Here is a 27,394-nt window from a genome sequence, read left to right on the forward strand (position 1 = left end):
AAGCAGAGGCAGGTTGAATGAGGCTGTCAGTACATTCAAAGCATGACAATAACCGCCTTTCCCCCAGCACCCCCTTTTTCAGGATCTTAGCCACTCTCAGTCACCTCCCTTCCTCCAGGCCTGCTGAACTCAGCATATCTGTCTTCCACATACCCCCTGTGCCGCGCCGCCCGCCCCCCCCCCCCCCCCGCCAGCCCATTGGCTTTGGGTCATTTGATAAGCTTCTTCTGCGCTCAGCATTTGTCTCTCTTCCTACCCCTAGCACCCAAAACCAACATTGCTGCCTGAGACCTGCATCAGACTCAGCATGCCATCTTCAGCTGCCTGGCTCATGGCTCTACTGCTCAACTTGATGCTTGGTGAGTGCCTCTGCTCCTGTTTGTCCGGACTTCGGGGCTTTCTATTTCTAGCGTAGTCTCCTATCCTGATTCAGGTACCCTGCAAGAATGGTAACTTGTTCTAGAGCTTAGAAATCCCTTAAATCCATATTTGAAGTTTTGCCTTAATTGCCAGGTTTTTGTCTATTTCCCAATATTTACACAATTTTACATTCATTTCCTCGTACACACAATTCTCTAGATGTACTCTTAATAAAGGAGATGGCTGGCTGTTGGGTAACAGTCAGATAGAGTAAGGGGAAAGTATAGCTCTCATGAGACTTTTCTTGAGTAGCTCATACTTACCCCAGAGAGTATTTTCTCTCTATAATAAAACACCACCCACCTCTTTTCCTCAGATCTTTTTAAAAGTGTTTATTAGAAAAAAAAAAAAGAAACAAAGACAGTAGAGCCACAAAATAATCGTCTTTCATTTGTCTGTTAGTCTAGTGTCTTCTGAAAAGTGTTTCATATGTTTCTCTAATTTCCCCAGGATGAGTCTAGATCAGGGGTTCCTCAATCTGTGGGTCACAACCCCTTTGGGGGTCAAACAACCCTTTCACAGGGGTCACCTAAGACCATAGGAAAACACAGATATTTGCAATATGATTCATAACAGTAGCAAAATTACAGTTATGAAATAGCAGCAAAAATCATTGTATGGCTGGGAGTCACCACACCGTGAGGAGCTGCATTGAAGGATCCCAGTGTTGGGAAGGCTGAGAACCACTGTGCTAGATGTTGGACAATCTGGAGTTTGGGTATGCAAAGAAACATGTGTTTTAGCCATGGCTCTTAACTGAATTTTTAGGTTACCGTACTTCTCTAAAATTTTGCTCTCTGGTCTGTGAAGATAATGCTACATTCCCCAGATGTTTTTAAGAGGATTTTGTGTGTTTAACAGAGGAAAACCTTGTGTTGTTGGCCAACTTTATTTTGAGACTGTTTCATTGGCCTGAAGCTGGCCCATTAGTCTAGGTTGGTTGGCCAGTGAGTATGGGGGAGCCATGCCTTACTAGGAGCCTTTTATTAATGTAATTAATATGTGATATCAAACAATGTTTACTAATCTGCTACCCTAATAAGTCTCATCCATTTTTAGTGTCTTGATTACTGAGAACATTACCAAAGTCCACACTGTTCTTCCAGTTTCAGACTTATAGGCACAATATAGGGTCCTGACCATATCTTTTTTTTTTTTTTTTTTTTTTTTTTTGGTTTTTCGAGACAGGGTTTCTCTGTGTAGCTTTGCGCCTTTCCTGGGACTCACTTGGTAGCCCAGGCTGGCCTCGAACTCACAGAGATCCACCTGGCTCTGCCTCCCGAGTGCTGGGATTAAAGGCGTGAGCCACCACCGCCCGGCTTCCTGACCATATCTTAAACATCTCTACATCCCAGCAGAAACCAACAACTAGTCTTGCCTCTTGTAGATTACTTTTGAGCCCCCAAGGCTCACCTGAAGTCTCACCTCCTTCACAAAGGCCTTCAGATCTACGCCACCTGCACTTGTCTATCCCTCCTGTCAGCGGTGTTCAGAAGCTCCAAGTTATTTGCTGGCTATACTACACTGCTCCTGTGCATCAGCTCGGCACGGTTGCTTCCTGTCCACTGTCCTCCTGTTTTGTGTGGGAGGTTATGCAATGCATGCACATAGTGTAGCTGAGCCTCAGGCTGAAAGTAGGCTCACTGTGAAGAAGATTAAGAATAAGATGCTCCTCCGTGCGGTGGTGGCACATTTAATCCCAGCACTCAGCAGGCAGGTCTCTGAGTTCAAGTGCAGCCTGATCTACAGAGTGAGTTCCAGGACAGCCAGGGCTACAGAGAAACCCTGTCTTAAAAGACAAACCAAAAAAAGAAAAAGAAAAAAGAAAAAGAAAAGAAAGAGAGAGACAGACAGACAAAGAGGTTCCTGGGAAGCTATTTATAGAAAGAAGTATTTCAGAATTAATCACTGAGCTATTTGTTTGAAAACTCTAGACTAGTCCAAAGATACTTGCTCTTTCAGGAAAATTCTATAACACGTATGTGGTGAGCAAATTACATAATTGAAAATGCTTAGCTTCAGGGGCAACTGAGGGTTACAGGACTTCACAGTGTGACGGAGCTGACAGAAGAGTCCAACCATACATAGATCATGTAGGGAAAAAGATCGCTCATATTCCAAAAATATGCTGGAATTTGGGAACTAAAGAAAGAGCTGCTCCTGGCCTGCTGATCTAAATTAAGTCTAGATGAACCACAGTTTACAATCCGCGAGTGACTTTTACACTGTTAAAAGGTGGAGGAAAATAAAAATAAAAATATCATTTTACAATGCACAAAAAAATACCTGGAATTTAAAATGATGTCAGTATACAAAGTCTCTGGGACTCAGGCAATGCTCATTTGCATTGTGGGGGCAGAGCTGAGCAGTTGTAACTCAAAATTCTTACTATTGGCTCCATACAAAGGGAGCCTACTGCCATTTGAATGCAGTGCCAGTGAATACAGCCGACCCTGCCACTCTGCCTTGCCCATGTGATCACTGCCTTCCCCACCGGTGACTGCTCGGTGGCCTCCGGTGCTCGTTTCTGTGAACCAGGACACTACATCACCACACTCCCACCTGAAGCAGGGACAGTTAGTCACTGTAAATAATAGTAGTAGATACTGCCTGCCTGGTGCCTGACGTGGAGCCGCAGTCTCAGGCAAGGGTAAGTCAGTTAACTCAATAGAATTGGCCTCTGTGGCTCCCATGCTGTCCTTTGAGTCTGGTGCCAGGAGAAGGCCATGACAGGGCTGCCCTTGGAGTCTCTGTGTCTCTCATGTTCCCTTAAGAAGTTGGGAAGGGCCTTCTAACCATGGGTGATTTGAACAAAGACTTGGAAACAAAGACTCTCTGACCTTTCCTTTTGGTTTCCTCAGCCATCTCAACCGTTTTCATTGGATCCTGCCTCTCCGGTAAGAACATTTTTTTTGTCTGTCCGGGTTTTGATTTTGTTTTGTTTGTGTTGTTTGTTGAGTTCTCAAGAGAGAAGCCTCTAGGCTTACGACTGAAGAAAAGCTGTAGCTTCCTGGGCTGTGAAGAGATTCAAACCAGACCAAGCAAGCATCCTTTCTGGTGTCTATGCCAACCCATTGGTCTTGTGTGGGTGGATTTCCACCTCCAGAGTCTAGATGGGTTCAGGGTGATTTTCCTGCGAAGGGTCCTCTGTGGCCCTAGAGCTTCATGCAACATTCAAACAGGATAGACAGGTCCTCACATCAGACCCCTTTGTGGCCTTGCCCAGGAGAGAGAGTCCTTTTCTCCTTCCTGGTTCCCGCAGTCCAGCCCCCACTAGCTGCCTCCCCCAGGAGGATGTGTCATGGTGAGAGTGATGCAGAGAAGGGGAAGATGGGATGGGGGATGAGAAGGGGAAGACGGCATGGGGGAAGAGAGGGAGAAGACGGCATGGGGGAAGAGAGGGAGAAGACGGCATGGGGGAAGAGAAGGGGAAGACGGCATGGGGGAAGAGAAGGGGAAGACGGGAGAGGGGAAGAGAAGGGGAAGACGGCATGGGGGAAGAGAAGGGGAAGATGGGATGGGGGACGAGAAAGGGAAGACAGGATGGGGGAAGAGAGGGGGAAGATGGGATGGGGGAAGAGAAAGGGAAGACGGGATAGGGGAAGAGAAAGGGAAGACGGCATGGGGGAAGAGAAAGGGAAGACGGGATAGGGGAAGAGAGGGGGAAGACGGCATGGGGGAAGAGAGGGGGAAGACGGCATGGGGGAAGAGAAAGGGAAGACGGGATAGGGGAAGAGAGGGGGAAGACGGCATGGGGGAAGAGAGGGGGAAGACGGCATGGGGGAAGAGAAAGGGAAGACGGGATAGGGGAAGAGAGGGGGAAGACGGCATGGGGGAAGAGAAGGGGAAGACGGGATGGGGGAAAAGAAGGAACCACAGACTATGCTTTCAGTTTCTTTTACTCCTCCATGCTCTCCTTTGCTCCATGGTGGAGGCCTGACCAGAGACAGCGCCATAGGTTACTATAGTGAGACCCTCTGCCTCATAGGCACAACTTGATATATTGGGGTGCTATTTCCGGTTCTCATCCAGGTACTGAGATCACTTGATTCTTTTCTCTTAGCCTCCATGGTTGTCACCAACACAGGCACTGCCTGGTCTCTTTGCGGTCTCCTCACACTAAGGATGTTGCACACACACACACACACACACACACACACACACACATACACACACACACACATACACACACACACATACACACACACACATACACACACACACATACACACACACACATACACACACACACACATACACACACACACACACACACACACACACACACACACACACACACACTCCCTTCCTCCTTTCAAGCCTGCTGCTAGGGCACTGCCAAGAATGCAGTCGGCCTCTTTACCTCTTCCCTCAAGCTGAATTTCCTCAGCTCCATTACCTCCAGTCAATTCTTTTCCACTTATCCTCGATGAACTCTTGGTTTACATCATCTTCTCTGAAAACTGCTCTCTAGTCTTCTATTCCATAAAAATAAATAAATAAATAAAATTATAAAAATTTATCAGAACAAGAATTTTACAATCCCGAATGAAATAAGTTAGCCCATGAATGATCCTGATAGCAACTCTTTCCTGCTCTGCAAAATAATGCCAACCCAGACTCCAATCTTAGATCCAATGACCCAAAAAATTGCCTCCACATGACACTCTTGATTTATATCTGTACTCAGATTCCTAAACTTGAACTCAGATGCACACCAATGGAAACAGCCTTAGTTATTTTAAAAATAGAGCATCCTTCGTTCATATTTTTTTGACGAGTCCATACATGTAAACAATGTATCTTGATAATAGTCGTTCTCAGCTTCTCCCTCCTACTTCCCCAGGAACCCTCAGCATGTCCTGTTTGTGCTGCCTATTGGACTGTTGGCTGATCTTGTTGGCTTGATCTTGTGCCGGTCTGATGCTCCTAACCGTAGATGAGTTGGTGTTCAGAAGACAGCATTTCAGGGCACCCCTCCCCATCCTCTACCTCTTAACCTCTTTCTTCTCATCTTCCACCACGTTCCCTGAGGTGCCAATACAAAGATCTTATTCGGTGGTCCCTTATCCTCAGTACTTTGGCCAGCTATGAGCCTCTTCATTAACTAATGCCCACTGCAGAGAGGAGTCTCTGACCAAAATTGAAGGAAGCGCTAATATATGCGCACAAACACAAATATTTAGAAGGCAAGTTAGTAAGACAATAAGTTACCCCTCCCATGACCTATGACCTCCCCAGTCATGGACTTTTGACCAGGCTTACAGTGCCAAGCATGAATTCTCTCCTGTGGAGCAGGCCTCAAATTCAGTCTGAAAGCAGTTGGTTACCCCATAACTTTCATGCCACTATATTACACCAATTGGCATATTTTCCCTGGAAAGTCAGTTTACAGGAGGCACGGTTCACCACCAGGTATTCACTGGTGCTTTTCTCCCACCTGCATCCTGCCTGGCACCTTTTGGCACTATGCACGTGAGCAGGGAGGGAATTTTCAGGTCAGTTCCAGCTTGATTTCTCTACATCCCACAACAAGTGTGACGTGTCTTCAGCAATAGTCTCTTAACATGGAGTTATGGTCAGCAGCCAAGAACAATGACAATAGTCTGTGTTGTTTATGGAGCCGCTGGGCTTTCCTAGTTGATAACTCACAAGGAAGCATCTCAGACTGGACACTGAGATGTTCATGTCTTCTAGGGGAAGCATTATCCGCCCCTGCAGGTACCTGTGTTCAAATTCATTCTTCTTTCCAAAAAATTGTATTTTTAATTATCCTACAAAGTAGTGGGTTTCCATAATGCTTCTTCATCCATCCTGGTTGTGGTTAGCTTACCCCACCCTGTCCTCTCCTCTGTCTTCAAGCTCCTAATGCTGTGTAAACCTTTATCCTCTAGGATTTTTACTCTACTTTTATTCTGTCCTACTGTCCCCTCACTCCTTAAGACCTCTCCCTCTTATGGACCTTTCTAGCTTTCTTCATAAACACTTCACATTAAACATACAAACCTAAACATTTTATGCTAGAATTCACATAAGAGTGAGAACATGTCATGTTCATCTTTCTGGGTCTGGTTACCTCGGTATGGTGTTTTCCAGATCCATTCATTTTTCCAGCAGATTTTGTAACTTCATTTTTCTTTAAAGCAGGTAAAGTTTCATTGTGTACTTTGTAGTACACATTTAACTTTTTAAATTTAATGTAGTACTACATTTAACTTTTGTTTTGTTTTGTTTTTCAAGACAAGGTTTCTCTGTGCAGCTTTGTGCCTTTCCTGGAACTCACTCTGTAGCCCAGGTGGGCCTTGAACTCACAGAGATCCACCTGCCTCTGCCTCCCAAGTGCTGGGATTAAAGGCGTGCACCACCACCGCCCAGCTATGTACTACATTTTCATTCTCCATTGTTCTGTTGATACACATCTAGGCTAATTCCATGTGACCGTGCAGGCAGTCATGGCGGCTTCAACTAAAGTGTCAATCTCAGGACCAACCACAGAATGCCAGACCACATGTGGTCTTCTCTAATATAGTTGACCTTTAAGTTGACCTTGCCATTGAATGAAGAGGTTATTAATTCAGCCCTCTGCTGTACTGCTCTCAGGCTACAGCAATTTGGCAAGGTGTTTCCGAGCTGTGATAAAATCTCTCAAAGGGAATAAAACCCATCTTGTTCCTCATTCTTTTCTGAGTTCACAAAGCGATACTGGAAGCATGGATTTTCTCAGTAGATATGTATTGTCTGATAGGCTTGTCTTCAGTTTCCCTAACTGCCTTCTCTGCCCTACTTCCTAGTGGAAGGGAGAAAATTTATGGTTTTTTTTTCATTCATGGAGTTTTAATAAGGAAGTACAACTAAGTCCTTGATTCCTCAAACCCTATGGAGAGGCTCCACCCCCCCTCATCCTCCCAGACCACTGGTCAAATCATCAGGATTTTGAGCCTTCGAAGCTCTGACTCCTCCCTTGCTAATTTCTCCTGAGCTAGGTGTTTGCACAGGGATGATGTTGCAGGAAACAGCAAGAGAGGGGAAGGGAAAGAAGGAGACGGGAGCAGGGAGAAGGGGGATATGGAGGGAAATGGGGGGGGGGATGGGATGAGGAGAGAGTAAAGAGAAGAAAATGTATCACTACTATCTCAATCTGGCTACCACAAGAGAAAGTCGGGAAAAATAAAAGAACTGCAAAAATATCATCCTTATACTTTTGTTCTGGGCTGGGGCCCATATGAGAGCCCTTACTTCTATGAGGAGAGCTTTCCTTACCTATGAAACTGAGGACAGACACTGATTGGTCCTCTCATTCTGACCACTAGAGGTTCTAAAATCTCTGCCAAGTCTTCAGCCAACTTCTTTGTCTCAATGATCTATCTGATAAGGACATCAGTACATCTAGGTGTCTTGAAATGGCATTTCTTGGTTGTGTACAATTAAGAGCATAAACATATCTTGATGAAGTTCCTTTACCTCTCCTGTTCTGACTCCAACTCCCCCATGCTGTCTGTCAAAAGTACATGGACCCCAAAATGACCGCATATACCCCTAAGCACACTTGTGCTTCTCTGAGGCCTCCAGCTAATGTATCTCTTTGCAGAGTCTCCATCCAAAGTGCGGCTAGTAGGAGGTGCCCACCGCTGTGAAGGGCGAGTAGAGGTGGAAGGCAATGGCCAGTGGGGGACTGTGTGTGATGATGGCTGGGACCTGAAAGATGTGGCTGTGGTATGCCGGGAGCTGAGCTGTGGAGCAGCCATCAAAGCCCGAAGTGGTTCATCATATAAGCCACCAGCACCAGAAGAGCAAAAAGTTCTTATTCAAGACGTTAACTGCAAGGGGATGGAAGACACATTGTCTCAATGTGAGCAAGATGATGATGTTTTTAATTGCCCACATACAGAAGATGCTGGGGCACAGTGTGAGAGTAAGTATGGGAGGCTCAAGGACTGTCTTCCTGTAGCCTATACCCCATGTGGCCATTCTGTTAGCCTTTATTTCCTGTCGTGGACTTTCACACAGTACTACAATCAATGATGGCAACATCATCCTTTCCATTTCACACTCTCTTGGCTGTGAGACTTGGATATAATGATACCCACAATTTTTACCCATATTGTTTCTGTCTTAGTTTCCAGCTAGATACGAGGCTCAATTTCTCTTGTTTACACACATGCAAACAAATATACACAGATCCATCAGCCACTGAAGATTTGTTCAGTGTCTGTGTCTGGAGCTGGGATGGAGTTATGGAAGAGCTCATGGGATTTAATATGTGCTCTTGTGAGCATTTCCAGTCTCAAGTTGTCTATCAGCTTAGTTGGGAAGACAGGAGATGCTGGTAGGAAGCCAAAGCAGTTTCAGAGACAGGTGGATACAGGCATATAAATGAAGACGTTATTAATTCAGCCCTCTGCTGTACTGCTCTCAGGCTACAGCAATTTGGCAAGGTGGTTCCGAGCTGTGATAAAATCTCTCAAAGGGAATAAAACCCATCTTGTTCCTCATTCTTTTCTGAGTTCACAAAGCGATACTGGAAGCATGGATTTTCCCATGCAGTAGATATGTATTGTCTGGTAGGTTTGTCTTCGGTTTCCCTAACTGCCTTCTCTGCCCTACTTCCTAGTGGAAGGGAGAAAATTTATGGTTTTGTTTTTTTCATTCATGGAGTTTTAATAAGGAAGTACAACTAAGTCCTTGATTCCTCAAACCCTATGGAGAGGCTCCAACCCCCCTCATCCTCCCAGACCACTGGTCAAATCATCGGGATTTTGAGCCTTCGAAGCTCTGACTCTTCCCTTGCTAATTTCTCCTGAGCTAGGTGTTTGCACAGGGATGATGTTGCAGGAAACAGCAAGAGAGGGGAAGGGAAAGAAGGAGACGGGAGCAGGGAGAAGGGGGATATGGAGGGAAATGGAGGGGGATGGGATGAGGAGAGAGTAAAGAGAAGAAAATGTATCACTACTATCTCAATCTGGCTACCACAAGAGAAAGTCATGAAAAATAAAAGAACTGCAAAAAATATTTTCCTTATACTTTTGTTCTGGGCTGGGGCCTGTTGCTGGAGGGCTTCTCTCCAGGTTCCCTAAGCCCCGCAGTCCCACAATCCACTTATAAAATAATCACTCAGATGCTTATATCACTTATAAGCTGTATGGCTGTGGCAGGCTTCTTGCTAACTGTTCTTTTATCTTAAATTAACCCATTTCTATAAATCTATACCTTGCCACGTGGCTGGTGGCTTACTGGCGTCTTCACATGCTGCTTCTCTTGGTGGTGGCTGCAGTGTCTCTCCTCAGCCTTCCGCTTCCCAGAATTCTCCTCTCTCCTTGTCCCACCTACTTCCTGCCTGGCAACCTACTTCCTGCCTGGTCACTGGCCATCAGTGTTTTATTTATATATAGATCAATATCCACAGCACTTCCCCTTTTCTTCTTTTTTAAAAAGGAAGGTTTTAACTTTAAAATGGTAAAATTACATATAACAAAACAATTACCGAGCAAGAATTATAGTTACAATATTAAAGATGTCCTATCTATCTTATATTTGTGAGTTTAAGGTTTTATGTCTAACTTATCTTTTATCATAACTGAGGAAATTACAACTATCTAGTTTTCAACCACATCAAAGACCTGAGAAGGAACATAATGGTACCTGAGAAATGGTAGATGGATGCAAGCAACTTTCAGGAATCTTGCAAAAGTAGACCAAGACAGCTGGCAGCCTGGACAGTCACCAAATGTTTCTCAGCATTGTTGGTGCATTCAAATTGGCTACAGGCCTAGAGTCTCTGACAGACCATTTTTAGAAGCAGGAATTCTGAGAGACCATCTTACCCTGTCTTGGCAGAGTACAGTGGTCGCTTTCCTTGTGTCCCGCTTGTCCAGAAAGGACAGCATTATATTTGTACTGTCAGCCATCAAGGCAAGGGCAGTTCTTTGCCCAGTAGGCCATTTTGTGCCAAGAAGACAAACTTCCCAATGGAAATGTTTTAGAAGCCCAACATTCTCTCGGGATCAAATTGGTGCAGCCAGGAGCAATTGTGTCTCATGTCAACAGAATTCTAAGTTATTTAAATGCCATATTCTCTAGGTCTATGAAGTGTTTGAAGATTACCTATCTATCTGAAATATATCTATGTATATCTAGAAGACTTAACTAACATGGCTACAAATATGATTATCATAGATGACTAATTATTAATCTATTTTTAATTATCGATTACAATTTTAAATGAGTTACATAAACATAATACCTCAAACAAGAATAGAAATATATATATATATATACAGTATAACAAAATTAACTTTAAGTTTGTATCAATAAACTAAAATTTATACCAATGTAAAACATTTTAAACATAAACTAAAATCTATACCAATGTAAAACATTTTAAACAAGTTGTTTTTTAAAAGTAGGTTCATTAATCTACCCTTTTATCTTATCATCTCCATATCCTCCTATATATCTAATCATATCCCCTTTTTCATTTTTAGAAAGAGATCACATTTATAATCAACCTGTTTTAAATAAAAATATGGTTTTTCTCTGTCCCATACCAGAGGGCTCTTCTGATTTGGGACACAAGAATCTCTTAACCATTTTTTTTTAAAACAATATGTCTGGGTTTAGAGGGGGAGTGAGCCAATTCCACCTCTAAAGCCAGCTTGGTATATTTGGGAATTTGGGCGTAGCATCTCTTACTACTTCCTGCTGGAGGGGGGCGCTGTATCTTATGGGGACGCAAAGGAAATTTTAAGCCTATGGGGTAGTCCTTGAGGCTGTATTGTGTGAACCAGTTGCCTTGAAACCGCTCTGGATGTTGGATCATCTGGGCCATGGTGTCACCGGAGGCCTTTCAGGGGGTCTTGGCTAGTGAAACCTGATGTATCTTAATCTGGAACAAATCCACAGCCTCTGGCTTTCTGTGGAAACAAAAGCAGAACCTCTTTTCCAAAGTAACATATCCTTATATCCAAATTTTGAAGTCAAGGTACCTTTAAAATATACATTTTGGCATAACTCAACAGCTTTTGTAATCAAATGTTTTTCTTCAGTTACGAATATCAAAGAGAACATAATCCAGATTCTATGTGTGATAGCCATCTTTACGTGGCTTATTACCTTTACTGTTTTTTTTTAAACACTTTATTTTTAGATACTATTTGTTTATATAACGGTATATATTTTTTTCTTTAAGCCTGAAACGGCGCTGTGGCTGCTGGCTCCGCCCACTTCAGCTTCCCAACATGGCAGTGGTATGTTTTCTGCCAGCTCTGGGAGCCATCAATTCTCAGAAATAGTAGGTCTAAGCTTTTATCAAAGCAGCGTGTAGTCCAGAAACCTCTCTCTCTCTCTTTTTTTTTTTTTTTTTTTTTTTTTTTTTTTTTTTAATACTAGTAAAGACTAAATCTACCACACAGCGTAATGTGCCGCTGGCAGACGCCTCATTCCCGCCATACTGCTGGTCAAACGCACACGCCAGGAACCCGCCAGTGTACAAACCTGCGTCTTGCGCTGTCTAGCTGCCCGTATGAGACAAGAAGCAGGAACCTGGTTTTGGCTCTGTTTAGAATTGGTTATTAAATATTCTCAGGTTTAAGGTGGAAACTTGAGCCTTTGGGCGCCATTTGTTGCTGGAGGGCTTCTCTCCAGGTTCCCCAAGCCCCGCAGTCCCACAATCCACTTATAAAATAATCACTCAGACGCTTATATCACTTATAAACTGTATGGCCATGGCAGGCTTCTTGCTAACTGTTCTTTTATCTTAAATTAACCCATTTCTATAAATCTATACCTTGCCACGTGGCTGGTGGCTTACTGGCGTCTTCACATGCTGCTTCTCTTGGTGGTGGCTGCAGTGTCTCTCCTCAGCCTTCCACTTCCCAGGGGCCCATATAAGAGCCCTTACTTCTGTGAGGAGAGCTTTCCTTACCTATGAAACTGAGGACAGACACTGATTGGTCCTCTCATTCTGACCACTAGAGGGTCTAAAATCTCTGCCAAGTCTTCAGCCAACTTCTTTGTCTCAGTGATCTATCTGATAAGGACATCAGTACATCTAGGTGTCTTGAAATGGCATTTCTTGGTTGTGTACAGTTAAGAGCATAAACATATCCTGATGAAGTTTCTTTACCTCTCCTGTTCTGACTCCAACTCCCCCATGCTGTCTGTCAAAAGTACATGGACCCCAAAATGACTGCATATACCCCTAAGCACACTTGGGCTTCTCTGAGGCCTCCAGCTAATGTATCTCTTTGCAGAGTCTCCATCCAAAGTGCGGCTAGTAGGAGGTACCCACCGCTGTGAAGGGCGAGTAGAGGTGGAACGCAATGGCCAGTGGGGGACTGTGTGTGATGATGGCTGGAACCTGACCGATGTGGCTGTGGTATGCCGGGAGCTGAGCTGTGGAGCAGCCATCAAAGCCCGAAGTGGTTCATCATATAAGCCACCAGCACCAGAAGAGCAAAAATTTCTTATTCGAGACTTTAACTGCAAGGGGATGGAAGACACATTGTCTCAATGTGAGCAAGATGGTCATGTTTATAATTGCCCACATACAGAAGATGCTGGGGCACAGTGTGAGAGTAAGTATGGGAGGCTCAAGGACCGTCTTCCTGTAGCCTATACCCCATGTGGCCATTCTGTTAGCCTTTATTTCCTGTCGTGGACTTTCACACAGTACTACAATCAATGATGGCAACATCGTCCTTTCCATTTCACACTCTCTTAGCTGTGAGACTTGGATATAATGATACCCACAATTTTTACCCATATTGTTTCTGTCTTAGTTTCCAGCTAGATACGAGGCTCAATTTCTCTTGTTTACACACATGCAAACAAATATACACAGATCCATCAGCCACTGAAGATTTGTTCAGTGTCTGTGTCTGGAGCTGGGATGGAGTTATGGAAGAGCTCATGGGATTTAACATGTGCTCTTGTGAGCATTTCCAGTCTCAAGTTGTCTATCAGCTTAGTTGGGAAGACAGGAGATGCTGGTAGGAAGCCAAAGCAGTCTCAGAGACAGGTGGATACAGGCATATAAATGAAGACGTTATTAATTCAGCCCTCTGCTGTACTGCTCTGAGGCTACAGCAATTTGGCAAGGTGGTTCCGAGCTGTGATAAAATCTCTCAAAGGGAATAAAACCCATCTTGTTCCTCATTCTTTTCTGAGTTCACAAAGCGATACTGGAAGCATGGATTTTTCCATGCAGTAGATATGTATTGTCTGGTAGGTTTGTCTTCGGTTTCCCTAACTGCCTTCTCTGCCCTACTTCCTAGTGGAAGGGAGAAATTTTATGGTTTTGTTTTTTTTTTTCATTCACGGAGTTTTAATAAGGAAGTACAACTAAGTCCTTGATTCCTCAAACCCTATGGAGAGGCTCCACCCCCCCTCATCCTCCCAGACCACTGGTCAAATCATCGGGATTTTGAGCCTTCGAAGCTCTGACTCTTCCCTTGCTAATTTCTCCTGAGCTAGGTGTTTGCACAGGGATGATGTTGCAGGAAACAGCAAGAGAGGGGAAGGGAAAGAAGGAGATGGGGGCAGGGAGAAGGGGGATATGGAGGGAAATGGGGGGGGATGGGATGAGGAGAGAGTAAAGAGAAGAAAATGTATCACTACTATCTCAATCTGGCTACCACAAGAGAAAGTCATGAAAAATAAAAGAACTGCAAAAATATCATCCTTATACTTTTGTTCTGGGCTGGGGCCCATATGAGAGCCCTTACTTCTATGAGGAGAGCTTTCCTTACCTATGAAACTGAGGACAGACACTGATTGGTCCTCTCATTCTGACCACTAGAGGTTCTAAAATCTCTGCCAAGTCTTCAGCCAACTTCTTTGTCTCAATGATCTATCTGATAAGGACATCAGTACATCCAGGTGTCTTGAAATGGCATTTCTTGGGTGTGTACAGTTAAGAGCATAAACATATCCTGATGAAGTCCCTTTACCTCTCCTGTTCTGACTCCAACTCCCCCATGCTGTCTGTCAAAAGTACATGGACCCCAAAATGACTGCATATACCCCTAAGCACACTTGGGCTTCTCTGAGGCCTCCAGCTAATGTATCTCTTTGCAGAGTCTCCATCCAAAGTGCGGCTAGTAGGAGGTGCCCACCGCTGTGAAGGGCGAGTAGAGGTGGAACGCAATGGCCAGTGGGGGACTGTGTGTGATGATGGCTGGGACCTGAACGATGTGGCTGTGGTATGCCGGGAGCTGAGCTGTGGAGCAGCCATCAAAGCCCGAAGTGGTTCATCATATAAGCCACCAGCACCACAAGAGCAAAAAGTTCTTATTCGAGACTTTAACTGCAGGGGGATGGAAGACACATTGTCTCAATGTGAGCAAGATGGTCATGTTTATAATTGCCCACATACAAAAGATGCTGGGGCACAGTGTGAGAGTAAGTATGGGAGGCTCAAGGACTGTCTTCCTGTAGCCTATACCCCATGTGGCCATTCTGTTAGCCTTTATTTCCTGTCGTGGACTTTCACACAGTACTACAATCAATGATGGCAACATCGTCCTTTCCATTTCACACTCTCTTGGCTGTGAGACTTGGATATAATGATACCCACAATTTTTACCCATATTGTTTCTGTCTTAGTTTCCAGCTAGATACGAGGCTCAATTTCTCTTGTTTACACACATGCAAACAAATATACACAGATCCATCAGCCACTGAAGATTTGTTCAGTGTCTGTGTCTGGAGCTGGGATGGAGTTATGGAAGAGCTCATGGGATTTAACATGTGCTCTTGTGAGCATTTCCAGTCTCAAGTTGTCTATCAGCTTAGTTGGGAAGACAGGAGATGCTGGTAGGAAGCCAAAGCAGTCTCAGAGACAGGTGGAATCAGGCATATAAATGAAGACGTTATTAATTCAGCCCTCTGCTGTACTGCTCTGAGGCTACAGCAATTTGGCAAGGTGGTTCCGAGCTGTGATAAAATCTCTCAAAGGGAACAAAACCCATCTTGTTCCTCATTCTTTTCTGAGTTCACAAAGTGATACTGGAAGCATGGATTTTTCCATGCAGTAGATATGTATTGTCTGGTAGGTTTGTCTTCGGTTTCCCTAACTGCCTTCTCTGCCCTACTTCCTAGTGGAAGGGAGAAAATTTATGGTTTTGTTTTTTTTTTTTCATTCACGGAGTTTTAATAAGGAAGTACAACTAAGTCCTTGATTCCTCAAACCCTATGGAGAGGCTCAACCCCCCCTCATCCTCCCAGACCACTGGTCAAATCATTGGGATTTTGAGCCTTCGAAGCTCTGACTCTTCCCTTGCTAATTTCTCCTGAGCTAGGTGTTTGCACAGGGATGATGTTGCAGGAAACAGCAAGAGAGGGGAAGGGAAAGAAGGAGACGGGAGCAGGGAGAAGGGGGATATGGAGGGAAATGGAGGGGGATGGGATGAGGAGAGAGTAAAGAGAAGAAAATGTATCACTACTATCTCAATCTGGCTACCACAAGAGAAAGTCATGAAAAATAAAAGAACTGCAAAAATATCATCCTTATACTTTTGTTCTGCGCTGGGGCCCATATGAGAGCCCTTACTTCTGTGAGGAGAGCTTTCCTTACCTATGAAACTGAGGACAGACACTGATTGGTCCTCTCATTCTGACCACTAGAGGGTCTAAAATCTCTGCCAAGTCTTCAGCCAACTTCTTTGTCTCAGTGATCTATCTGATAAGGACATCAGTACATCTAGGTGTCTTGAAATGGCATTTCTTGGGTGTGTACAATTAAGAGCATAAACATATCCTGATGAAGTTTCTTTACCTCTCCTGTTCTGACTCCAACTCCCCCATGCTGTCTGTCAAAAGTACATGGACCCCAAAATGACTGCATATACCCCTAAGCACACTTTGGCTTCTCTGAGGCCTCCAGCTAATGTATCTCTTTGCAGAGTCTCCATCCAAAGTGCAGCTAGTCGGAGGTGCCCACCGCTGTGAAGGGCGAGTAGAGGTGGAACGCAATGGCCAGTGGGGGACTGTGTGTGATGATGGCTGGGACCTGAATGATGTGGCTGTGGTATGCCGGGAGCTGAGCTGTGGAGCAGCCATCAAAGCCCGAAGTGGTACATCATATAAGCCACCAGCACCAGAAGAGCAAAAAGTTCTTATTCGAGACTTTAACTGCAAGGGGATGGAAGACACATTGTCTCAATGTGAGCAAGATGGTCATGTTTATAATTGCCAACATACAGAAGATGCTGGGGCACAGTGTGAGAGTAAGTATGGGAGGCTCAAGGACCGTCTTCCTGTAGCCTATACCCCATGTGGCCATTCTGTTAGCCTTTATTTCCTGTCGTGGACTTTCACACAGTACTACAATCAATGATGGCAACATCATCCTTTCCATTTCACACTCTCTTGGCTGTGAGACTTGGATATAATGATACCCACAATTTTTACCCATATTGTTTCTGTCTTAGTTTCCAGCTAGATACGAGGCTCAATTTCTCTTGTTTACACACATGCAAACAAATATACACAGATCCATTAGCCACTGAAGATTTGTTCAGTGTCTGTGTCTGGAGCTGGGATGGAGTTATGGAAGAGCTCATGGGATTTAACATGTGCTCTTGTGAGCATTTCCAGTCTCAAGTTATCTATCAGCTTAGTTGGGAAGACAGGAGATGCTGATAGGAAGCCAAAGCAGTCTCAGAGACAGATGGATACAGGCATATAAATGTGCAACCAATACAGTTGCACAAACAAATGGCTACATTGTGTGTTGTAGCTTGAGTTTTCCTGCCTTGCCCACAGTCAGGATAAATCTCTGTCACCCGCCAGTCCCACAGCCGCTCAGACCCAACCAAGCAAACACAGAGACTTATATTGCTTACAAACTGTATGGCCGTGGCAGGCCTCCTGTTAACTGTTCCTATATCTTAAAGTAACGCATTTCTACAAATCTATACCTTGCCAGGCGGCTCGTGGCTTACCAGCATCTTCACATGCTGCTTGTCCTGGCGGGTGGCTGGCGGGTGGCTGGCAGCTGGCTGGCGGTGTCTCCTTCTGCCTTTCTGCTCTTTTATCTCTCCTCTCTGTTAGTCCCGCCCATACCTCCTGCCTAGCCACAACCAATCAGGTTTTATTTATTGACCAATTAGAGCAACTTGACATACAGACCATCCCCCAACACAGCCAAGTGCAGACCATCTCAGACACCTGCACTCAGGCCCATGGTCCTAATCATCCTCTATGCAAACCTGCTGGGTAACGCCACAAGGAACCCAAGAAGGGCTCCCACAGGACATACATTAACATCCCACAGCAGTGTGTTCCTTCACTGTTCTACATAACTAGCTTTCTAGGAATTAACAGTATGTGTGTGCTTTCTCCAAAGCCTGTGATTGGACTGCAAGGCTGACTCTATCCGCTTCTTTTTGTCTCCCCACAGGATTTATCATTAAAGAAAAGATGCTGCCCCCCCCCCCAATGTTAAAGTCTCCAGGGTTTTTTTTTTTTTTTTTTTAAGGAAAGTCAGGGTTTGGGAGCTTTAGTCTAGATTACTTGATTTATGCCAACATTGAGCCAAAATATTTTGACATTTTGTGTTAACATATGTATTTATTAATACTTAAATCAGCAGATTAATATTAAATCTATAGCTCTTATCTGTCTTTTGTGAGAAGCAGTAAGTTGACTATGGAAATAAATTAGAAAAACTAAAATGCTACAGAAATGATTATGATTTATCTGGGGACCAAGAAACCACCACTTCAGTCCCTTGGCCCCCAGCCATTATGTGGTGCTTACCACTCGAATAGCCTTGTACTGACCACCAAGAACAGAGCCATGTATAATCAGACTCCCTTTTCTGAGAAGACCATATGCTAGCATGGAAGAGACATGGCTTCTCCCTTTCTTTCCAGACCCAGACATCGATAGCCCCTTCATCCCAGAGAATGTGCGACTAGTAGACGGCCCGGGACGCTGCCAGGGTCGTGTGGAGGTGCTGCACCAGCTGGAGTGGAGCAGTGTGTGCAAAGCAGGCTGGAATTTACAGGCTTCCAAGGTGGCGTGCAGGCAGCTGGGATGTGGGCGGGCGCTACTGACCCACGCATGTTGCAACAAGACGACTCAGGGCAAAGGGCCCATCTGGGCGAGCCAGATGTCGTGTGCTGGACAGGAAGCAAACCTTCGGGACTGCCCTTTTAGGTCTTTGGAGAAAAATTGTACCCATGATGAGGACGCATGGGTGGAATGCGAAGGTAACAGAATATAATGGATCCTACATCCGGAGATTAGGTTAATTCATAAATGTAGTTAAGGAAACCCAGGCAAACAATATTTACAAAACTACCTATGCACTAAAAGGCCATTGTAAATTTATATATTTGTGTGGATTGCCAATTCTCTTAAAAAATAACTCCCTTTGTAGAGGGAAACAAAAATTGTGCATTGTGCAATCGTACTATGAACTATGATGTAGAATGCCGTAAATAGGGTATACATGCTGAGTTCTTTGGTTTGTAATAACCACTAGAAATTCCTTCATACATATTGTGTATCTATAAATAATAGATATTTATGAATATAACATATAGAGATACTATATTTAGAAAATAAAGTGGAAACATTCTAGTTAGGGAAACAGAGTTGGAAATGGAAGGAGACTTAAGGAAGGAGAGACTGTCGCCAAAACACACATAGAGAGTCTCAGACTTACTGGTGGGGCTTTGGAGACCACGCGCGTAATCTTATTTTCTCTTTTCATCTCTTACGTCACCACCTTCCCCCTTCCCCCTGCAGATCCCTTTGAGCTGAAGCTGGTAGGAGGAGACAACCCCTGCTCTGGGAGGTTGGAGGTGCTGCACCAGGGTACCTGGGGCTCTGTCTGTGATGATGGCTGGGGAGAGAAGGAGGACCAAGTGGTATGCAAGCAACTGGGCTGTGGGAAGCCCCTTGTTCCATCCTCCAAAGCCCGAAAAAGCTACGGACCTGGGGCCGGCCGTGTCTGGCTGGATGATGTCGTTTGCTCGGGGGAGGAGCAGTCCCTGGAGTCCTGCCGGCACAGGTTCTGGGGGTACCATGACTGTACCCACAAGGAAGATGTGGCGGTGATCTGCTCAGGTAAGTCCTACTGACCTACTACGGTTGCACTTCCAAGGGACAAAGGCGGAAGAGAGGCAGACGCCCTCTAGTGGTCAGAGTAATTCCACCAGGGTTGAGAGTCACAGTGGTCATTACCTGCTCTGTACCAGCAAGTCTCCACGGTTAGGATTCAGGCTCCTAGCAGTAGTTCTGTTTTTCTTTGGAGTCTGGAAGAGGTTGGTGATGGGCAAGGATAGGTATTTTTAAAATACAATTATTGAACATAAGAATATTAGGAGTTGATCAATGTCCTTATATTAAACATGAGAAAAAGTAAGTCAAAGAAAACAGTTTGCCAAACTATGCAAACGACTTTTAAACCATACAGCAAAACTAAATAAATTAGTGTTTGCTTCCTACCCCAGGTCAGTTCTCTGAGGTGACCCCAACCTTCAAGCCCTAATTTTGAGCTAACTATAGAAGGCAGGTTGACCTCAGTCTGACATGGCTTCCTAAACCTTATTTCCAGTGTGTGTGTGTGTGTGTGTGTGTGTGTGTGTGTGTGTGTGTGTGTGTGTGTGTGTGTAGAAGAGCTGGGTGGCTGGCAGGGAGCTCTTTTGAGAAGGCCTATGAGCATCTTGCCAGAGAGTACAGGATCCTGGCCCTGAACCACTGGCCTCCTCGAAGGAGGGAAGGAAGGAGAGGATGTTCAAGTATAACTCCTGACTCTAGCTGAAGGGCTGCAGCCCAGCTGTGGAATTAGGATGGGGAGGTGGCTGTTTTCTTTTAAGTAACTAACTCTAAAGTGAACTGAGAACTGATTTTAACCAAAAAGAATGTGGGGGAACAGTTAATGCCCAGAAAACATTGAACTGTGTACTCTGCAAATACTGCTTCACCCTAAAATTCAGACAAAAAGACTCCTTTGTCCAATTTACCTCAAAGACTTTGTGAGTGTGTAAGGATAAGGCATGAACACAGTCAACCATCCTTTCCCCTGCATTCTGCATCCGTGGATTGAGAAATATTGGAGAAACAAAGCTGTACCTGTCCTGAGCACACAGACTTACCTTATCACTATTCCCTTAAGACTGTAGCAGGACAGCTCTCCACACAGTGGTGCTGCACTCGGTGTTGGAAGCAATCTCGGAGTGACTTAAAGCACACAGAAGGAGGTGCTTAGGTTCTTTGCAAATTTTTGTATACTTCATAGAAGACTATCATACCTGTGGGTTTTGGCATCCTTCGGGAGGCTGATATGAACTGTCTGTCCATGCAGAAGAAGGCCTGTACTATTTGTGACTCACAGAGAATGTAACTGTTGTACCTTTGGAATACAGCTCCAGATTATTACCTCTCTCATATCATGGTGGGCTCCACATGTAGATTAGCTCTTTCCTGTTCTAACCCTCCATCTACTCCCTTGGCCAGTTTAGCTTGAGGGGAACTAACCTTTCCAAACCTGATTCCACCCTCACTTCCTTTTTCTCTTCTCTTTACAGAAAGTATCCCAAGACTTTGATGGATAACCTGGATCCCTGCCTTACCTGGATCCCTGCTGCTTGCTCAGTTGGGCCCTGATTCTTCAAGTGGTTATAACCTGCCATGGACTTTAGCCACCTCCGCTGAGCCTCTTAGGAGAGTGAACAATGTGCTCAGATCTTGATCTCAGGGATCCCCTCTCCCATAATCACCTCAAGAGATGAGCTGCTGAGCTCCCTTGCTGAAGAAGTGCTTCCAGTTGCCCTGTGCTCACTGTTAACCCCTTGGTATTGGTTCCAGTCTTCACTTTCTCTTCCCAGCCTAACCTGCAACTCTTGGGCCTGACGTGGGATCAGTTGTACAGGCCATGACTAAGGCCCAGCCTATCTGTAAACAACACTGAGGATATGATAACAAAAGGAGAGCATGAAAGGGAATGTGGGTAGACAGTATTTTGGAGGTAGGGGAAAAAAACAGACTTCTTCGAATGTTTTTTAAATTTTATAACAAGAGAAATGACCATAATAATAATGCTTCACTACCCTGCCATCTCTCAGAGAAAGTAGCAGAGCGGTTTCCTGCAGCCCTCAAATGTTACTCCTTGAGTTCTAAATGTCTACCCAAACCCATATGTTTGAGGTTTGCTGTGTGATACAACAGTATTTTGAGATGGGGCCTTCGGGATCTAACTGCATCACGTGGTCGGATCCCTCAGCCCTTTTTGAGCAGATTACTCATTGGTGAATCCACTGGGAGGTGGTAGAAACTTCAGGAGGTGGGACCTAGTTAGAAGAAGGAGGTCATTGGGATGTGCCTTTGGAAGGGGATATTTTGTTCCCTGGTTGATCCCCTGGCCGTGTTCAAGGGTTGGTTCTATATCTTGGCTATTGTGAATTATGCTGCAATAAAGATGAGTGTGCAGGTATTTCTTGATATGCTGGTTTTGTTTTCTTGGATTTATGCCCCAAAGTCAGATGCATTTTTATACTCACATGGCCATCTCATACCCATAGAGAGATCTTCACAAATGCTTTGAACAGCACACTCCTACCCTCCTGGGCCTTGTTGGTAGCTCCAGCTGTCCTGTGTTAATTAGCACTTTCCAGGGATTGGTTCTCCAGGTAAGTGGATTTCTACCAAGTTATTCTGGACCTGGAAACGGACATTTCTCACATATGACAGAGACCAGAAAATCAGGAGAAACCCTTCCGTGGGGACACACAGGTAATAGCAAAACACATGCATGGACAGAACCACACATGAAGCCAGTTCCTGGGATCCAGTGGCACTCCTGAATTCATGTCACAAACTGCTGTGTAATCATAGCAATTTTTAAAACTGAGTTATCTGGTATTGGTTTTAGTGCTTCTAACCAAGAACCCCAACTGATCAATGAAGTGATGTTCTGCCCACATTGGCTGAGGCTGACCAGATAGGCCAGTTGTTAGCAGTGTAGACATCGCCATTGCATTTATACAACTCACAGGTACAATAGCAGGAGACAAGGACCTATGACAGGAATACCACTCCAAGGTACTGACCATGGGTGCCCTGTTTTGCCTGTTGAATACTTAAAAGCTAACATTCACAGATAAGAGAAAACATAACAGTATTTGCTTTGGGGTGTGTGTGTTGGGTTACTATACTCAGGATGATTTTGCCAACTTCATCCATATTTTGTTAATCGTATAATTTATTTTTTAATAGCTGAATAATTTTCCATTGTGTATTTGTACCAGTTTCATTATTCATCAGTTGATGAATGTCTACACTCTTAACAGTTTCTGTCTATTTTGAATAAAGCAGCAATGAACATGGTCATCAAGTACCTCTCTAGAAGGATCTAGAGTCCTTTGGGTATATAACCAAGAGTAGCATAGCTGGGTCTTCAGGAAGATCTATTCCCTATTTCCTGAGGCACCACCACACTGATCTCCATAGTGACTGTACAAGTTTGCACTCCCACCAGCAAGGGATATGTGTTCTCTTTTCCCCATACCCTTGCCAGCATGGGCTCTCATTTGTTTTGTTGATCTTAGCCATTCTGGTTGGTATAAGATGAAATTTCAAAGTAGTTTGGATTTGCATTTCCCTGATGACTAAGGATGTTGACCATTTCTTTAGTGTTTCTCAGCCTTTTGTGTTTCATCCTTTGAGAACTCTACTTAGTTCTGCGCTCCATTTAATTGGGTTGTTTGATTTCTTTATGGCCAGTATTTTTAGTTCTTTATAGATTTCAGATACTAACCCTCTATTGGATGTCTAATTGGTGAAGATCTTTTCTCATCCTGTGGCCTGCAGCTTTGTGTGAATGATAGTGTCCTTTGCCATAAAAAAAAAAGTTCTTCAACTTCATGAGGTCCCATTTATTGACTGTTGATCTCTATGCCTGTGCTATTGGTGTCCTGTTCAGAGCCTCTTTCCCTGTGCCAATGTGTTCAAGCTTATTCCACACTCTTCTGTCTTATCAGATTCAAGGTATCTGGCTTTGTGTTGAGGTCTGTCTTAGTTAGGATTTCTATTGTTGTGAAGAGACACCATGACCATGGCAACTCTTATAAGGAAAACATTTAATTGGGGTGGCTCGCTTACAGTTTCAGAGGTTCAGACCATTGTCATCATGGTAGTGAGCATGGTGGGGTGCGGGCAGATGAAGTGATGGCTACACATTGAAATGCAGGCCACAGGAAGTTGACTGAGACACTGGCTGCTATCCTGAGCATAGGAAACCTCAAAGCCCACCCCCACCATGACCCACTTCCTCCAACACAACCACACCCATTCCGACAAAGCCACACTTCCTAATAGGGCCACTCCCTGTGATGTAATGGGGCCAATTATATTCAAACTGCCACAAAGTCCTTGGCCTATGAGAGTTGAATTTTGTGTGAGGTGATGAATATGGAATCTGTTTGCATTCCTTTACAGGCAGCCATCCGGTTGGACCTGCACCATTTGTTGAAGATGCTGTCTTTTCTCTAGTATGTTTTTGTTTTGTTTTGTTTTGTTTTGTTTGTTTGTTTCTTTGGCAAAAGTCAGATGTCCATATGAGCATGGACTTAAGTTTTCATCTTAGATTCAATTCCAGATCATTACATCTGTTTTTATGCAGCTACCATGCTGTTTTTATTACTATGGCTCTGTAGTACACTTTGAAATCTGGGATGGTGTGTAGCATGAATCTTAAATGGTCTTACTAATAAAATCAAACCTGAGGCCAGGTATTGGGGTGAATGCTGGAAGATCAGAGAAGCAGAACAAGCCACAGCCACCTCAACTTGCCAGTTCCTCAGGTGATCCTGTTTCCTCAGACTGGAAACCTCTGAGTCCTTATCCAAAACTGTAAGCAAGCCACCCCAATTAAATGTTTTCCTTATAAGAGTTGCCGTGGTCATGGTGTCTCTTCACAACAATAGAAATCCTAACTAAGACAGACCTCAACACAAAGCCAGATACCTTGAATCTGATAAGACAGAAGAGTGTGGAATAAGCTTGAACACATTGGCACAGGGAAAGAGCCTCTGAACAGGATCTCAGCTGAACTGCTTCTCAAAAGCCTGAAAGCTTAAACCAGCATCTAGTTCCTCATCCTCATGCCTTAAATGCCTTTCTGCTTTCTGCCATCAGTTCCTGGGATTAAAGGCGTGAGTCACCATGTCTGGCTGTTTCCAGTGTGGCCTTGAACTCACAGAGATCCAGGCGGATTTCTGCCACTGGAATGCTAGGATTAAAGGCGTGTGCCACCATTTTCTGGCCTCTATATCTAGTGGCTGTTCTGTTCTCTGACCTCAGATAAGTTTATTAGGGTGCACAATATTTTGGGGAACACAATACCACCACAGCGGTGATAATTTTTTTCAGAATTTCCTATGTGAATACCGTATTCACGTCATTTCCACCCCTCCCTCTACCCCCTCCAACTCCTCCTATTCCTCCCCCAACTAACTCCCTCTCAAACTCAAGACCTCTTCTTTACTTGCAATATATATTACAATTAATACATATAATATATAACATATTTTTATTATATTAATATTAAATTGGTCAATAAAATCTATTTCTATCATATAAATATATTGATATTTAATTGTAATACTATATATATATACCTTACTGAGTCTGTTTGGTGTCACTGAAATATACACTCATGTCCAGCACTGATCACTTGTGTCTTAATTCGGGCTTCTATTGATGTGATAAGACACCATGACCAAAAGCAACTTAGGGAGGAAAGAATTTATTTCATCTTACAGATTCTAGTCCATCATCCAGGTAGGTCATGGCAGGAACTCGAGGCAGGAACTGATGCAGAGGCCTTGGAGGAGTGCTCCTTACTGACTCCGGGCTTGCTCAGCCTGCTTTCTTATATATCCAAGGGCCACCTGCCCTGGGGTAGCAGTACCTGCCTTGAGGTAGATCCACCCAGGTCAATCACTAATTAAGAAAATGCCAAACAGCCTTGCCTACAGGCCAGTCTTACAGAGGTATTTTCACAATGGTGGCTCTCTCAGATAACTCTAGCTTGTGTCAAGTGGTCAAAAGCTAGCCTGTCAGGGAGCTCGTCCCTGGAGAAAGATGATTCTCCCTTGCTCCACAGCAGTCTATGCCCTGTACCTCTTCATAAACCATGCAGATCCCTTTCTCAGTTTCTCATTGGTCAAGTACTTTAAAGTATAAATCTTCACCATGCTCACTTAGGTTTAACATTCCCTGATGGTGGTGCCTTTATTCCCTTCCCATTTGCAGTTACTTCCCACAACAGAGACTTCTTTTGCTAGCCTCCTCTTTTCTAGAGGATCTAGTATCTTGTTACTAGAAACACGGACTTAGTCCCCTACACAGGCTGCCTATGACTTTTTTTGTTCATTTTTGTTTTGTTTTGTTTTACTGTAAGATTAATTTCTGGTTTGAGTAGTAGTAGTCAGGAAGACGAAGGCTGCTCCTCTGTAATGTGTAAGCCTTATTCTCTCTAAGGTTGTTTGAAATGGACTGTCCTGTTTTTTTTTCTCTACACTGGAAGTCTTAGCTAGTGCAATGAGGCAAGGAAAGGGAATAACAAGCATACAAACTGGAAAAGAATTAGAATGTTTTCATTCACATATACGACCAAATGTAAAAAAAAATGGGCTCTATCAAAAACCTACTCTAAGTAGCAATATTTCCATATACAAAATTAATTGTATTTATATGCAAAGCAACACTTAAAACTTGAATATTTATAATATTGCTGTTGGTAATATAACCAAATATGGAGGGCCTAAGGACATATTTAACAAAAATGTAAACCACCTACACATTGAGACTACATAACATTGAGGGAAGATATTAAAGGACTCCCAAAGTCATGAGATTATGCTGTTAATTATCTACAAATTTTTCTTGCCTGAAGGAAAAGATTTCCCAGGCATAGCAAAAAATGACATAAACAATGAAATAAAAATTTATAAACTCGACCACCAGAATCAGAATTTTATCTTTGAGCTGCACTGATAGAAAAATGAGAAGTCAATTCATAGACTGGTCTAAAGTGCCAACCCTCTATAGTTCTTGGACTATAGCTCATCTTAGTAGTAGGAGTAATAGCTCTGGTTATAAACAGGAAGATGATGTAAAGAGACACTGGAAGACAGACATGTGAAAGTTTTACAGACACATGACAAGCATTCAGCCAGCTTTCTCAGACATCAGAGCCATGAGAAGGAAGCCGGTGTCTCTGAGTGGCTGAACAGCACAGGGACTGAGAGCTAACAGCTGGCAGGAGTGCAAAATCACTGTGTAAATAACTTGGCAGTCTCTTTAAAAGTTAAATAGCTCCAGACTCAACAAATACATGAGTGTTTACAGCAATTTTGTTCATAACGCATGAATGAATCTCAGAAATATTAGGCTAAGAAGAAGAATTTAGAAACAATAAATATATATTTTCATTTTTTAGGAAGCCATAGAGACTAATCTAACCTATAGTAACAGAATGCAGATTAACAGTTACACAGGCTTGGGGCGCCTGAGAAGGGATAGGCAGGCAGGCAGGCAGGCAGGCACGCGCGCGCGCACACACACACACACACACACACACACACACACACACACACACACACACACGCGCGCGCGCGCCTCACTGCCAACCTGGGAGAAATGAAACACTGGACTCCAAGACACTGAAACTCCTATAGGATTTTAATATTAGAAAAAGCAAAAGGCTGAATGAAACCTGCAACCAAGCAGGGAGCTTGTTTCCTGGAAAGAGAGTCCACAGGGTACTAACCGTGTGTCAGTCCACCTTACAGGATGAGACTCAAGCCCAGACAAGGATGGGTCAGTGGTGGGAGGGACCACACCTTGACCAGACCCGCTTAGATGTGCACATCACTGGCTCTCTATTTAATAAACTTCAATCTTATTTTGAGACCCTAAAGAAGGGCTAGGGAGGTCACTGTATCTCTTGTCCCTCCTAATA

The 27,394-nt window shown here is 44.0% G+C and overlaps 1 protein-coding gene across 3 annotated transcripts; it reads left to right on the forward strand.

Moving 5' to 3' along the window:
* The first annotated feature begins 214 nt into the window (after positions 1–214).
* Cd5l (CD5 molecule like) lies at positions 215–21,870 on the forward strand. Of its 3 annotated transcripts, XM_076574361.1 has the most exons (9): positions 215–359; positions 3,282–3,317; positions 8,009–8,332; positions 12,669–12,992; positions 14,494–14,817; positions 16,320–16,643; positions 18,294–18,632; positions 19,174–19,494; positions 20,958–21,870. In XM_076574361.1, the coding sequence occupies exons 1-9, from the start codon at positions 308–310 to the stop codon at positions 20,975–20,977; spliced, it is 2,064 nt and encodes a 687-aa protein (XP_076430476.1). In that variant the 5' UTR covers positions 215–307; the 3' UTR covers positions 20,978–21,870. The 3 variants fall into 3 exon arrangements, with proteins under 3 accessions (XP_076430476.1, XP_076430477.1, XP_076430478.1); XM_076574362.1 differs by lacking the exon at positions 8,009–8,332; XM_076574363.1 differs by lacking the exons at positions 8,009–8,332; positions 12,669–12,992.
* Positions 21,871–27,394: the final 5,524 nt, after the last annotated feature.

Source organism: Peromyscus maniculatus, chromosome 6, assembly GCF_049852395.1.
Source record: "Peromyscus maniculatus bairdii isolate BWxNUB_F1_BW_parent chromosome 6, HU_Pman_BW_mat_3.1, whole genome shotgun sequence".
Lineage (NCBI taxonomy): Eukaryota > Metazoa > Chordata > Mammalia > Rodentia > Cricetidae > Peromyscus > Peromyscus maniculatus.

Coding starts and splice junctions, on each gene's coding strand:
- Cd5l (XM_076574361.1), top strand. CDS start 308: ATGCCATCTTCAGCTGCCTGGCTCATGGCTCTACTGCTCAACTTGATG. Junction 360..3,281: donor ACTGCTCAACTTGATGCTTG/GTGAGTGCCTCT, acceptor TGGTTTCCTCAG/CCATCTCAACCGTTTTCATT. Junction 3,318..8,008: donor CATTGGATCCTGCCTCTCCG/GTAAGAACATTT, acceptor ATCTCTTTGCAG/AGTCTCCATCCAAAGTGCGG.